The sequence below is a fragment of the Choristoneura fumiferana genome, chromosome 12, assembly GCF_025370935.1.
Source record: "Choristoneura fumiferana chromosome 12, NRCan_CFum_1, whole genome shotgun sequence".
In the NCBI taxonomy this organism is placed as follows: Eukaryota; Metazoa; Arthropoda; class Insecta; order Lepidoptera; family Tortricidae; genus Choristoneura; species Choristoneura fumiferana.
In genome coordinates this window covers 6365547-6379067 of record NC_133483.1, presented here as the reverse complement: position 1 = coordinate 6379067, position 13521 = coordinate 6365547, and the positions used below count along the sequence as shown (strand labels likewise).

Here is a 13521-nt window from a genome sequence, read left to right as displayed (position 1 = left end):
CACTGTTAGATGCTGTTGTATGGAAACCATTCAAACCATTGATTTTGAATAGCCTGGCTAATGCTAGACAGCTCTGTTGTTGTTCTACACCTCTGTCCCCTTTGACTAGTGTCCAGTGCGACTAAGCGAGGTAGCTGTACTGGTACTCGTGCTGGTGTTACCCTGAAGATTTAACAACAGACAAAGCCAAAACTAACCTTTCGCTGGCTATCGAGCTGTTTCTCGACATCGACTTAGGTGACATTTCGAAGTCCGAGTCGGATCGGTAGAGAAAAGATTCGCGGCGCTGCGGCATGGCTTGGAGCACGAGGGCTGTGGAGGGCGAGCCCCCCTCGAGCGGGGAGCGCGCGCCCCCCGCGCCCCCGCCAGCGGCGCCGCCATTTTCCACATCGAAGCTGAAACAAAACAAACAAAATAAATCACACGCACATAAAATAAAGCATCATGTGAATCGATGCCGATTTAATGTTTTCACTATAAGTAGTATAATAATCTAAAAAATATGTTTTGCTTGCATTCATTTAGAAATTTATTTTTTTCACTGCTCCAAGGGTCTTGACAGACAGACAGATAAGGGTTCCGTTTTTTTGAAATTAGTTACGGAATCCCAATTAACTTACTCGGTAGGAATTGAGTTGCTACGGCGCGCCCGGCGCCACGTTGCTTAACAGTTTACAGATACAAAAAAAATCCCGACTTTGTCATTTCAAAGTTCAATATCTCAAAAACGGCTAAACCAATTTTGATGAAATATGTTTAAGAACCATCGCTAGAAGTCCTGTTTTCAAATGAAAAAAACCGCATTCAAATCTTTTTGCGTCGCGGGTTAAAAATACGCACATGACATCGGGGCTTGCAAGAAAAGGGCTTACTTTCTTAAAAGGCCGGTAATAGACCAATAACTCCTCGAGTAATAATCTCCTAGAGTAGTTGGTACTAATGGGCGGTGGTGATCATTTCCCATCAGATGACCCGCTTGCTCGTTTTCCTCCCTCTCACAATAAAAAAAAAGTCAATCCGACAACTGGATATGCGCCATAATGGGGAGAATGATACGATAGGCACTAGACTCCTCTAGACATCACTAGACGCGACTTTCATTATAAAAACATGTTATTTCAGCCCTAAAAACCAGATTCAGTGTCAATGAACTGCAAAATTAAATTATTAGTTACTTTTCAACAAATAAATAGTTTCTATGGGAGAATCGTGATTGACAGCTTAATAAAAAGTAGATCTATTGATTTGCGGCATCTTTTAACCTATTCACTCTTAATATCTAACAAAAAAAAGGTAGTACAGTCAACGTCATAAATAAGTGATCACTTTTGTACCTTGTCACTTTAACATCATGTTTGAAAAGTCATACAAAATTGAAATTGTGTAACGACTGAAAGCGACAAGGTACAGAAATGATCACTTATTTATGACGTTGACTGTATAGATCTATTTTACAGGTGGTAGGACCTTGTGCAAGGTCCGCCCGGATTGCTACCACCATCTTGCTCGCTAATCCTGCCGTGAAGCAGCAGAGCTTGCACTGTTGTGTTTCGGCGTGGAGAGTAAGAGAGCCGATGAAATTACTGACACTTGAGGTATCCCATCTTAGGCCTCTAGGTTGGCAACGCGTCTGCAATACCCCTGGTGTTGCAGATGTTTATGGGCGGTGGTGATCTCTTACCATCAGGAGACCCAGTTGCTCGTTTGCCATCCAGTCAAATTAAAAAAAAATATATTTTCCAACGTATTTTGTCGGATAAGTTCCTATTTCTATTGCTTTTTCAGTTAGCTTCAGTAAATTCCATTGAACTAGGTGAGAAAGTAAAACAAATACGAATTTTTCCGAACAAATACTATGGCAAAACATTACTCACTGTGTAATCTGTGGTTGTAATAATAAGGATAAATAACTAAATGAGCCAAGCGCAAGCCCCACCTCATTTAGCGATATACCCACTATCCAGGATCCCTAATTTCACCAAGTTCGAATGCTGTCAATGGGTGACACTCTTTCCCAGCCCGGATAACACCGACATGGAAATACCGGCCCTGTTTTATGTGTACACGCCCATAGAAACTGACAGGAGCTTCTATGGGCGTGTACACGAAAAACAGGGTTGGTATTTCCATCCCGGTATTATCCGGGCCGGGAAAGAGTGTCACCCCTGTCAATTACCTTATAGTCACTGTCATGGTATGTCACAATGAAAAATCATGAATCATTTACGTCAGTGCTTTCATGCGCACGCACAAAGTACGAGTTAAAATCACTATCACTCAAGTCATCCGTACCTAATCAAGTATGATTACACACACATCCGGTTTCAATCACATTTCAATAGGGACTGAACTGTTTAATAAGATAATAAGGTTTAATCAGATTGACTAGTAGCTTATCGCAGTAGCTGTTCAACGAGGTAATCGTTCTATCCTAGATAAAAGTTGATGACAACGCTCTGTCGGCGTCGTTTGATAGTTTTTGAAGTATGATACTTAAGGGCTGTTCAGACGGAATTACATTAGAAAGGTAACGTAACGCAACTGCCCATATATTACGACTAGCTTTAGCCCGCGGCTTCGCTTGCGTTAAGTTTGGGGTACACTGAGAAAAATCGGCTTTGTAATTTGAACAAGTTCGACTTGTTAAGTGTTTATCAGTTTGAAATAACAGTATTTTGGCTAACGGAAACAAACGCAATATTGATTCTACAAGTCGATCTTGTACAAAGAACAAGATTAAACTTGTTAACAGGTATTTAGTTCAAGCAACCAAACTTTTGTTTGAAACAACATGCTTCTTATTGCTTTGACAAAATCGACTTGTTAAATCAACTAAATCATAAGCTTGTCACATTAACAAGTTAGTATCATGTTAAACCGACCAGATTGTGTGTTTATTTCAACAGTATAGTTTGTTGAAACATTTAATTTCTGCGATCCGTTTTTTAGTGTTAGCATGCTGAACGGTTGTGTTGCTCTGAAGATGAGCTCTGGTTGAGTTCAAAATGCGTCAGTGTGATGTGGTGGTGGTGATAGATGAATTTGTGTGATTTGCGTGTGTTCTTACTGTAGAGGTGGAAAAACTGCATGAACACACATTTCTTGCATAAAAGTAGCTATCATAAAGGTCGCGGGTGAGCAAAGTAATTGTGTCTGTTTGTTGAACGTACATGTAAAATTTCGTACTGTGCTATCAGTCCTTGGCTGGTGTATATCATATAAACGCATTGTCATTGAAGTTTAATAATCATGTAAACACTTTTGTGTGTGCCATCAACTTTTGAGGAGTTCCCTTCTACGGAAATGATTCTGGCCAGGATGAGCAGGATGTCACTGCTAAATTATTGTATTGTTACCAGATTTACATCAGTTTGCCAAATCTCCAGTCGCCAGTTTTATTAATTTAGATTGTGCGATTTCTGATTTAGTTGGTATATTAAATCATCTTTATTCGTTTTATCCCGTGGAATATTCGGAAAATCTTTAAAACTGTTTTTACCTGTTAGTATTATCTACCTGCATGCCAAATTTGAAATCTCTAATAAATTATAGTTACGGAAATAGGGTCATTAATTGGAAGTGAAAATACAAATCCCATTTACTTACTATCCCGTGGGAATTTCGGAAAACCCTGAAAACTATTCTTAGCTGTTAGTATTACCTATTTGCATGCCAAATTTGAAATTTATAATAATTATAGTTACGGCAATAGGGCCATTTTGAAGTGAAAATACAAATCCCATTTATTACCTATCCCGTGGATAAATCCTTTCTTAGTGCGCGTCTGAGATGTATACAACATATATTCCAAATTTCAAATGTCTAGACCCAGCGGTTTGGGCTGTGCTTTGATATATAAGTCAGTCAGTCAGTTTCTTCTTTTATATATTTATATATAAATACTCGTAGCAGCTTGCGCGCAGTTTGCGTGCATTTTACGAGCAGTCTTGCTGGCCGCAATGGAACTGCATTGAGAAATGTAGAGTGAAAATTGTGTTGCAGCTGAAACGCAGCTGGTTTGTGAATATATTATATTCACAAATACAGTATACAATTTATGGATTACAAACCAGCTACATTTCAGCTGCAACACAATTTAACGATTTTCAATTATTTATTTTAATTGGAAAAACCGAGCAATTTCAAATTAAATAGGTACTTTTGGAGCTTTATTGGTTTGCTACTGCAGTTCAGTCGTATGAATGAAAGACATCAAAATAATGTACCTACTGTAATATTATAAAGTATTAAATAATTTTATATTCAACGTCCCTACCTAAATCAAAATAGATTAAATATCGATTTTTCAATTTCAAGATAAGTTCTTATTACGAGTATGTAAGTGCCTAAATCCTTTCCTCGATTAGCTGTGTCATAATCTGGAGATCAAGAAATCAGCCATTTGCCGAAACTATTTATTAGAGTAAATTTCAACAATATACGACGTTTGGTTTTATTTTCCCACAACTACTAACATTCGCCTCTCAAGCAGAGGGTCGTGGGCGTGGGTTCAAACCCCGGCTCGCACCTCTGAGTTTTTCGAAATTTATGTGCGGAATTACATTTGAAATTTACCACAATCTTTGCGGTGAAGGTAAACATCGTGAGGAAACCTGTACGAACCTGCGAAGCGATTCAATGGTGCGTGCGAAATTCCCAATCTGCACTGGGCCCGCGTGGGAACTATGGCCCAAGCCCTCGTTCTGAGAGGAGGCCTGTGCCCAGCAGTGGGACGTATATAGGCTGGGATGATGATGACTAACATTCAACATGATAAAATGAAGTAATTTTATCTAAGAAACTAGTGGCCTAAGTCTTACTGTTTAAAAATATAATCAAGAATTAAAAATGAATTGACTACGTGCGGTAAAACTGTATAAAAGGTTTTTAATTTATGAAGTCATATTAAAAAAAAAATACTTTTCTTAACCTAACTAAATAAAGAGATGGAAGTCATTCGTGAAATGTGAAAGAAAGAGATGGAATATATAAATAAGTAATAAAGGTCAAACCTCCAGTTTTGTATTATAAGCTCCTTGGTCGTGACCAACTCGATTTTTTTTTATAGTCGGCCGTGGCAAGTGGCCAGGTTGAAAAGGTACCGTTGGAGGTTGGATATAAGAGTTCCTCACAGTCGAAATGAAATATCTCAGGTGAAATGGGTCACTTCCCACCCTTGGTTATCAATCTACTAATTATTTTTTGCTTTTTAGTTTTACGGTGGTTTAATTTTTTGTGAAGAAGTTTTTATATTTATATGGCAACAATATTGAACGAAAAATTTCATCGGTTTTTCTATACTGGAATGTCGAACTCTATTCCTTTATATTGTTTTAGATATGTTTTTCGTCATCAGATAATTATTCTATTTTCGCAAAAATTAGATAGATTATCCAAAAGATAAAGCATTTGACGTCAAAAGGGCTTAAGCAATCATGAAGTACAAATAATAAGCATATTATGTAAGTTTACACAAAATAAGACGAGTATTCACGTTTTTTGATTGTTAATTACTGCTTGGTTTAACGTTAATGCGACTGCATATCAGTAATATCCACGTCATATCATACGAATAATGATACTGACATATATTTAGTACATAAAAATAATGATATAAGTAAAACAATAACTCGGTGAAGTCAAAAGTGTAGTAATAAGTAATAACTTTCTCTCTCGCTCTACAAAAAGATATGGTATGAAGTGAATTTTTGATTTTATATCACTGGAAAATACCATTAATACGTGCTTAAACCTGTAAATTCCTATAGAACCACATCTCAAATAAAAATTACGACTTAATGGATTAAATTTACAGCTGTGATTTTGGTACTTTAGATTTTAAATTCAGCTCAATTTTTTAACACTTTCAAGTGGTATTTTAGTGTCCAACCGAATATTCATATTTGATGGCAGCGAGTTTCGGCGTTTAATTGGAATTTCAGTTTTCCTGAAACTGAGACTACGAAGTGCAAAATTCTAACTGTCTCTATATCTTGCTGTCCCGCTGAAGCTTATATTATTTAATACGAGAGTGAGAGGGACGGTACGACATGAACTTCGATTTTCGAATTCCGTAGTAGCCCTAGGTCCGTGGGCTTTCTTGCAGCGTTGGGGAACAATCAGCGCCATGGAATGGCTTTGATAGAGTTTAAATCTGCTAAATTTTTGTGCCTATTTTGATATTCCGCATCAAATAGAATATACCATATTTGCATTTATTTAGGGCTACATACAGAATTAGCAATTTATCGGCTGATCGCATTTAAGAACACTGATACAAAATTAGAAAAGTTTAAATGAATGCAATATTTAAAATATACACCAGAATAACTCTCGGTTAAAGTCTTTTGAGCTAGATAGAAACTAAAATCAAGCTATTTTCAATGTTAATTATTATTATCGTTTGGTCAGAATATCTATAGCTCACTCTGTTAATTACCTTGATTAGATTATAATATAAGCTGAATGGGTGACGTGCACACTGTTTAAAATATAGTTACCTAACCTAAGCAACTTAGAAAAGTTAAAAACTAATTAAGTAATTTAAAATTCAATGTCTCAAACGCGGCTGAACCGGTTTTATTGCCACTAAGTAAGGAACTATCTCGATTAAAATAGCTTGCGATAAAAACTCGCATAAAATCGGTCCATCTGATTGGGTAGGAGCTATGAAGAAACATAAGCACCCATAGCGGCCAACCTTATAACACCCCCCCCCCCCATTTATGCGCCAAGTTCATAAAATCTTTAGTTATTATTATAACTTGTTTTTGTTGTTAAATATCTTACTCTCCACTGGACTTGATTCAGTATTAGATATTGAATGGTATTCCATAGGGAAAAGTCGTTTCTCAATCGAAATACGGTGGCACCTGAAGTGTCAATTAATTATTGTATTAAATGAGTGACATTTTATTAACTTTATTAATTAGTGTCCAATGTCAGAATGAAAAATGTTATCGTATAGCAGTTGTACGACTGACTAATTTATCTGTGAATCGAAACATTTTAATGTCGTTTGCATAAAGTGTAGTATTGCTTGGTCTGATTCACAGATAAGTTGGTCAGTCTGTACCGAAGCCAATTTAGAGAGACAATAAATACCATTATGCAACTACATCAGTACGTTTTACAACAAATAAAGGTGTAAAATCAAAAATCACAAAATATCGAAACTCTCAACGAACTCCCAGCGACATCTAGTTTAGATACAGTAAACTAATAACTCCTTCTGCCAAGTTAAGCCGAGAGAGAGCTTTTAATAAACCTCCGTCGTTCCGACCGCTACCACTAGAGGTCTCTCTAAAAAACATTCACAGAACCGTTCATTATTTTGAAAACATTACAAAACTAAAAATATAAAATAAAGGTACTTAGTAAAAATTATATGATTAAGTATTGAATAAACATATGAATACGGGTAGCTATTTAAAAATAATATTTTCAGGAATAAATAATTTTACAAGTTTTTAATTTCCAATTTGAGCAGCAAAACTTTATTTTGTATTCAACGTTTTACGGAAATTGACCTGAAGTTGAATCTGTGTTCCCTGAGGGCCCAAGAAATAATGCTTCAAGCTAAGCTACTAATCCATTCTAGCTAAAAAAGGGATAATTATGGACTCATGGACTCATACCACAATTTCAATGCAACATAGGTACCTACATCGCCAATTTAGCTCATAAGAAAAAAATACATCTAAATTTTTTGATTGTTTTATCTTTCCATTGTAGTGTCTACTCTTGTTTCTGTTGTCCTTTCAATCGTTCAAAGGTTAACTGGAAGAGATCCCTTTAAGGGATAAGTTCGCCTTTGTACATCTCTTTCTCTTGTTAATTGTAATTTTCATATGTTTTATGTACTATAAAGAGTTACATCAACATCTAAGAGACTAAAATCAGATTGCTCGAAAAGTCTGAGGCGCTAACAAAATTTGTAATTCAGAGAGACGAGATTAATGTATGACAATTCAATCAAGCAAAATAAAAAATAAAAAAAAATAGCAAAATAGGTACCATCAGCCAAATATATGGTCTATCACCCTAAAGTTGTTAGTCGTTTGCATGTCACAAAACAATAATGCCAATAGGCGTGTCTGTCAACTTGAAAGTTCGACTTTAGCGACATATTCATTTGATAGGAACTTGTTTAAAAATTGATAGACCACTTATTTGGCTGATGGTACCTAGCACTGTTTTATAACTTGATTGGAGTAGGCTCCACTTCTGTATTGTCGATGATTATATTCATTATAATAAAGTATCAAGTAAGTATTTCATTTTAATAAAGTATCAAGGACGTGGATGTGGTAAAAAGCATACACAGAGCCGCCTCAGGGCATGTTGGGGATCTTGGACATTAGCGAATAAAGCGATTGATGTATTTGACAACAAAACGCATGATTTTCGTGCAGGCGGATATGTTTGAACTTCGAAGCCCCCCATATCCCCTGTGGTCGAATACCACATTCAGTGCCAAGAACCTAGCAGTCGTAGGCAGTTTTCGCTACAAAGCGGAGAAACACTGCTACTCGTGCTGGTTACGCGTAGCGATGTTGTCGCAGATGTTTTAACTTATGGTAAAGACAGTACGACATTTATTAGCTTTGCAACTCCGACGTTCAGTGTCCACCTTGCCGGATCAGAGCCTAGTTAAAGTTTTAAGAACTCAAGGAGATATTGTTTTGATTAGTTGGAACAGCCTTAAGAACTGCCACAGTCACTGCCTTCTGTGTTATTGTTAGGGACTGCACATTATAAAGGACACTGAATTCTGAATGCGGAACATGGAACTGAACTGCTCTCTGCTTGTATCCTCTTACTCTTAGCCTTTTGTACGCCAATGACACTTTAAGTTCTTAAGGTCTGCCGTGCCCAAAACAAGGCGATTGAACTACAATGTACAATAGTGACCTACGTGAGTATGTGTTCAAAGTTTACATTCGCTTTTGGTAATATTATAATCACATTGCGTTATGGTGTTGTATTTTGTATCCTACAATGGCGTTTAAAGGAAGTTGTCAAAATTATTAAGTAAGTAAGTATACAGATGTACAAATATAATTAAGGAGTCGGGAGTTGAAAAATGGAGTCTTTTTTTGGATGGCCAACGAGCAAGTGGGTCTCCTGATGGTAAGAGATTACCACCGCCCATAGAACCTGCAACATCAGGGGGATTGCAGATGCGTTGCCAACCTAGAGGCCTAAGACGGGATACCTCAAGTGCCAGTAATTTCACCAGCTGTCTTACTCTCCACGCCGAAACACAGCAGTGCAAGCACTGCTATTTCACGGCAGGATTAGCCAGCAAGATGGTTATAGCAATCCGGGCGGACCTTGCACAAGGTTCTACCACATGCAATATCAAATAATTTATTGGAGTCGAGATTACGCACCCATGTCTAGTAGATACAAAAGCAACAACTACAAATTGAATAGTCACCTATAGATTAATGCAAGTTAAAATAACCGAGTACTATTTATCGCTCGACATATCGATTTTTGAGATCTCTTTGATGAAAGTGACGGGTAGTTTCAACACGTTGATGAATGTTGACCACTGATCAAAGTTTATGAACGATGTGTCGAGATGTTTTTGACAACCTATTAGATCAAGGGACTACTATACTCTGTTTCTACGGCAGGCGAAAGACGAACATTAAAGAAGCATATATTTTGTCCGAAGTACTTTTTTATCATTAGCTCTTAGTACAGTCAGCAACAAAGATATAAATACAGCCAAAATGCCAAAAATATGTATACAGGACTTTATTGCCTGAACATTAAGATCGTGTATGTACATATTTTTGGCACTTAGGCTGTATTCATATCCTTGTTGCTGACTGTACAAATTTTCAAAGTACGGGCTGTTAGTGGTCACTCAAGACAATATATAACTTGTTGTATCATGTTTTAAGTAGAATGACATTGAGAGATACATGCGAAAGGTTGCCCATAACGTTTTTTCGCCTGCCGTAGAAACAGAGTACTTATAGTATAGTGACTTTTAGGTACTTAGTGTTATTAAACGAATGCCACATCGGATCACCATGGTACCATCGTCATTAAAGCGCGGTAAATATTTTTAGTAGTTGATTTATTTATTTATTTGTCAACCCTACCCTACTACTATTACTAATTAATATTATTTATTTATATTACTATTTTTTATTTTAATTTTATTCGACTGCATGGCAAACGAGCAAGTGGGTCTCCTGATGGTAATAGATCACCACCGCACATAAACATTTGCAACACCAGGGGTATTGCAGACGCGTTGCCAACCTAGAGGCCTAAGATGGGATACCTCACGTGCCAGTAATTTCACCGGCTGTCTTACTCTCCACGCCGAAACACAAAAGTGCAAGCACTGCTGCTTCACGGCAGGATTAGCGAGCAAGATGGTGGCAGCAATCCGGGCGGACCTTGCACAAGGTCCTACCACCTGCAAAGTATCTATTATATCATCCTCATCATCCCTGCCTACATACGTCCCACTGCTGGGCACAGGCCTCCTCTCAGAATGAGAAGGCTTGGGCCGTAGTTCCCACGCGGGCCCAGTGCGGATTGGGAAGTTCACACACACCATTGAATTGCTTCGCAGGTTTGTGCAGGTTTCCTCACGATGTTTTCCTTCACCGTAAAGCTCGGGGTAAATTTTAAATGTAATTTCAAACATGAATTTCGAAAAACTCAAAGGTGCGAGCCGGGGTTTGAACCCACGATTCTCTGCTCGAGAGGCCACAGGTCAAACCACTAGGCCACCACGGCTTTCGATCGATTTTGCGGTCAATTTATACATAAACGTGAGGTATAGAAGAAGGTGTAATGGTTTTAAGTTCACTACCTTCGCAAACAACATCAAGGACTTATCTACTCGTCTGGTTTTGGCCTCAGGTGACCCCAGGGCTGGCACTTACCTCTCGCAAAGATTAGGAATAACAGTTCAGAGAGGTAATGCTGCCAGTGTCTTGGGGTCAATGCCTGGGGCAGAAAATTTGGATGACGTTTTTATTTTGTAACATAGTTTAGTTTATAAATAGTTTTAGTCTTGGATGTTAGATAGTATTTATTGCTTTTCCTTGTTATTTCTTTATTGTACAAAATTAAACAACATCGTAGACGCAGTGTTAAATAATTACTATAAGTAATAAGTATTGAATTGGCATGAAGTTGCAAAGATTGATACAATAAATAAAATATGTAGGTATGTCGCTTTGCACATTGTTACTTATACATAACACTTCATTCGCCAGACTAAAATTTAACGACAAAAAAAATAAAGATCATACATATTATGTCGCATGCGACTTAGTTTTATAGAGTCAACACACAGTCAACAGATCGAAGTTTGAAATTCGATATGCTATAATACCAGGACGAAGTAGAATTGATAGCGAGTTATATGGACACTTGTTGAACAGTCAAATTGGTGTTAGGTACATCCATCTATCTGCCTACGTACATATATATAACGTACGTATTATAAGCCATCCAACTCTGGCTTCCATTTATTACAATTAATTACAAATGGAGTCGAGCCGGAGGCTTAGCTCAGCCAATGCTCAGCGGATTTTTATTTAAAAGTGAAATTTCATACCGCTAAAGATCGTTCTTCAATCAATTAAATTTGAAAAGGATTTAGGGTGTCCTCATTTTAAATATTATTAGAATAGAAAATCACAAACTTTTACAAAATATCTAGGCAAGATGAATGACGATAAGCTGTAGAAGTTAAATGAGGGCGCTACTATCTTAGTTAGTGTCACATTTCTCTATTTATCTATTTTCTGTATCGCATTGGGACTATTATTATGGAGTTCAATCACAGTTCAATGTACCTAGAGCCATTGGTAGGTATTATATTTCTGGCTTATTACGTAATCTATAATAATTAGATAGATACTTAACTCATACTACTATATGTATAAATATCTACTCTTAAATTAACCTACCCGAAATAATTTTAAAAGAAGGTGTCGCATTTGCGAACACGGCACAACATAATAGGTACGCACTATTGGTATTGTGATTGGCTTTTAATGAGACAAGTATTAATAAAACGTAAAAACTTAAGTTGTTGCCTTAAATTATTTATGATTTTTTTCAATTCATACCGAAATAATTTAGGCTGAAACTAACTTGAAAAACTATATGACCAAAAAAGGCTTTAAATTGAAAAGATGAGATTAACAAAGTCATTAAACGCGGGCATCATTTCAATGTACAGTCGGAGTAAAAAAAGGTGCGTCACCTTGAGATCTATTTTCCTTTGCTCAGTATGATTGATAATCTGCTTTACCAATTAACTATGACATACTGCATCAAACTGTCAACCTGCTAAACATAATCTTGTTTAAAGGTGACCATAGCAACCCTACCACTACACCTTGGCACTGACAAACACTGACAATTAAATAGTACATTATTAGATTGAAACTCTTACGACCTGTGCTTACGACACTTACGATTATGTTAGAGGTGTATACTATTTTGACCCTTATTATCATGTCAAGTAAGTATAATTTGATATGCCCTTGTCTACTTAGTGCTTTGGTTTCAAAACGTACTAAGAGTCTATGACTGTATAAAGGAATCAATTTAATAACTGACGAAGGTTTTCCTACTACCACTGTACAATAATCACAAAAAACATCACACCTTATACTATATAATAATATAAGCATTTTTGATGGCACGACACGCATGGGATTACAGCAGAAGTTAGCAGCTAAGTAAGTTTATTATAGATGATCTTCCGGCAACGCAACACTCCCAAGGGCTAGGCATAAACAGTTCTGTACACATCTCAAAACAGACATCACGAGCTGTGGTTCCATTCTCTTTGTGAGAGGTTTGACTTTGAAATTCGATATGCAATAAAACAAGAATTCGTCGTCCAGTCGGCAAGTGTCGCATTACTAATGGCGGGCTCTCAGTCTACAGCGTTCGAGTGGAAAATTTGATGTTCAAACTTGCGGAATGTGACCCGGGGTAGGGCTCTGTCCCCTTTGACATGTCACGACATCAGCCGCATCGCCCTGGACATGCCTGCCTTTAACCCTTTGCAACTATTCGCTTCCTGATGGTGAAATTGTTACATTATTTTATGTTTTGGTGCTACCCAGAACGGCTAGGTGTGTTGGTAGCGATAGGCCTGCAGTTAAAAACTAAGCTTTAAGTTTGGTTGTAGTGAAAAATCAAGTAATAAGTATTGGATTGGAGTACTTATGGATCTTAATTTCACTACCAATTTATTTGGTTGCGTTAATGTTATTCTAGCGCAAAAAATTCTTCAATGACCTACAAGTAGGTTACAATATCAATTTTATTAAAATATAGAAATAAAATGTAAGCCGTTAAAATAAATAAATAAATTCTTATTTCTAATGCATTTATATTAGTTAAAATGTTATGATAAAACATACGACAGGAAAATATATTGCATGATTTATACGATTGAATTAAATATTATTTAAATAAATAACAATGACATAAACAATAGGACGTGTCGTAACGAGG

General features: G+C 36.9%; 1 protein-coding gene across 15 annotated transcripts in view; it reads right to left on the bottom strand.

Moving 5' to 3' along the window:
- The window catches only part of dnc (phosphodiesterase dunce), a 551064-nt gene that overhangs the window by 120831 nt on the left and 416712 nt on the right, over positions 1-13521 (bottom strand). For 14 of the 15 annotated variants that reach the window (XM_074095100.1, XM_074095096.1, XM_074095099.1 and 11 more), the window contains one exon: positions 198-395. In XM_074095100.1, the coding sequence (XP_073951201.1) occupies positions 198-395 (198 nt within the window). Of the gene's footprint in view, positions 1-197; positions 396-2176; positions 2277-13521 lie in introns of those variants that run through there. The other variant, XM_074095102.1, reaches the window with a different exon arrangement.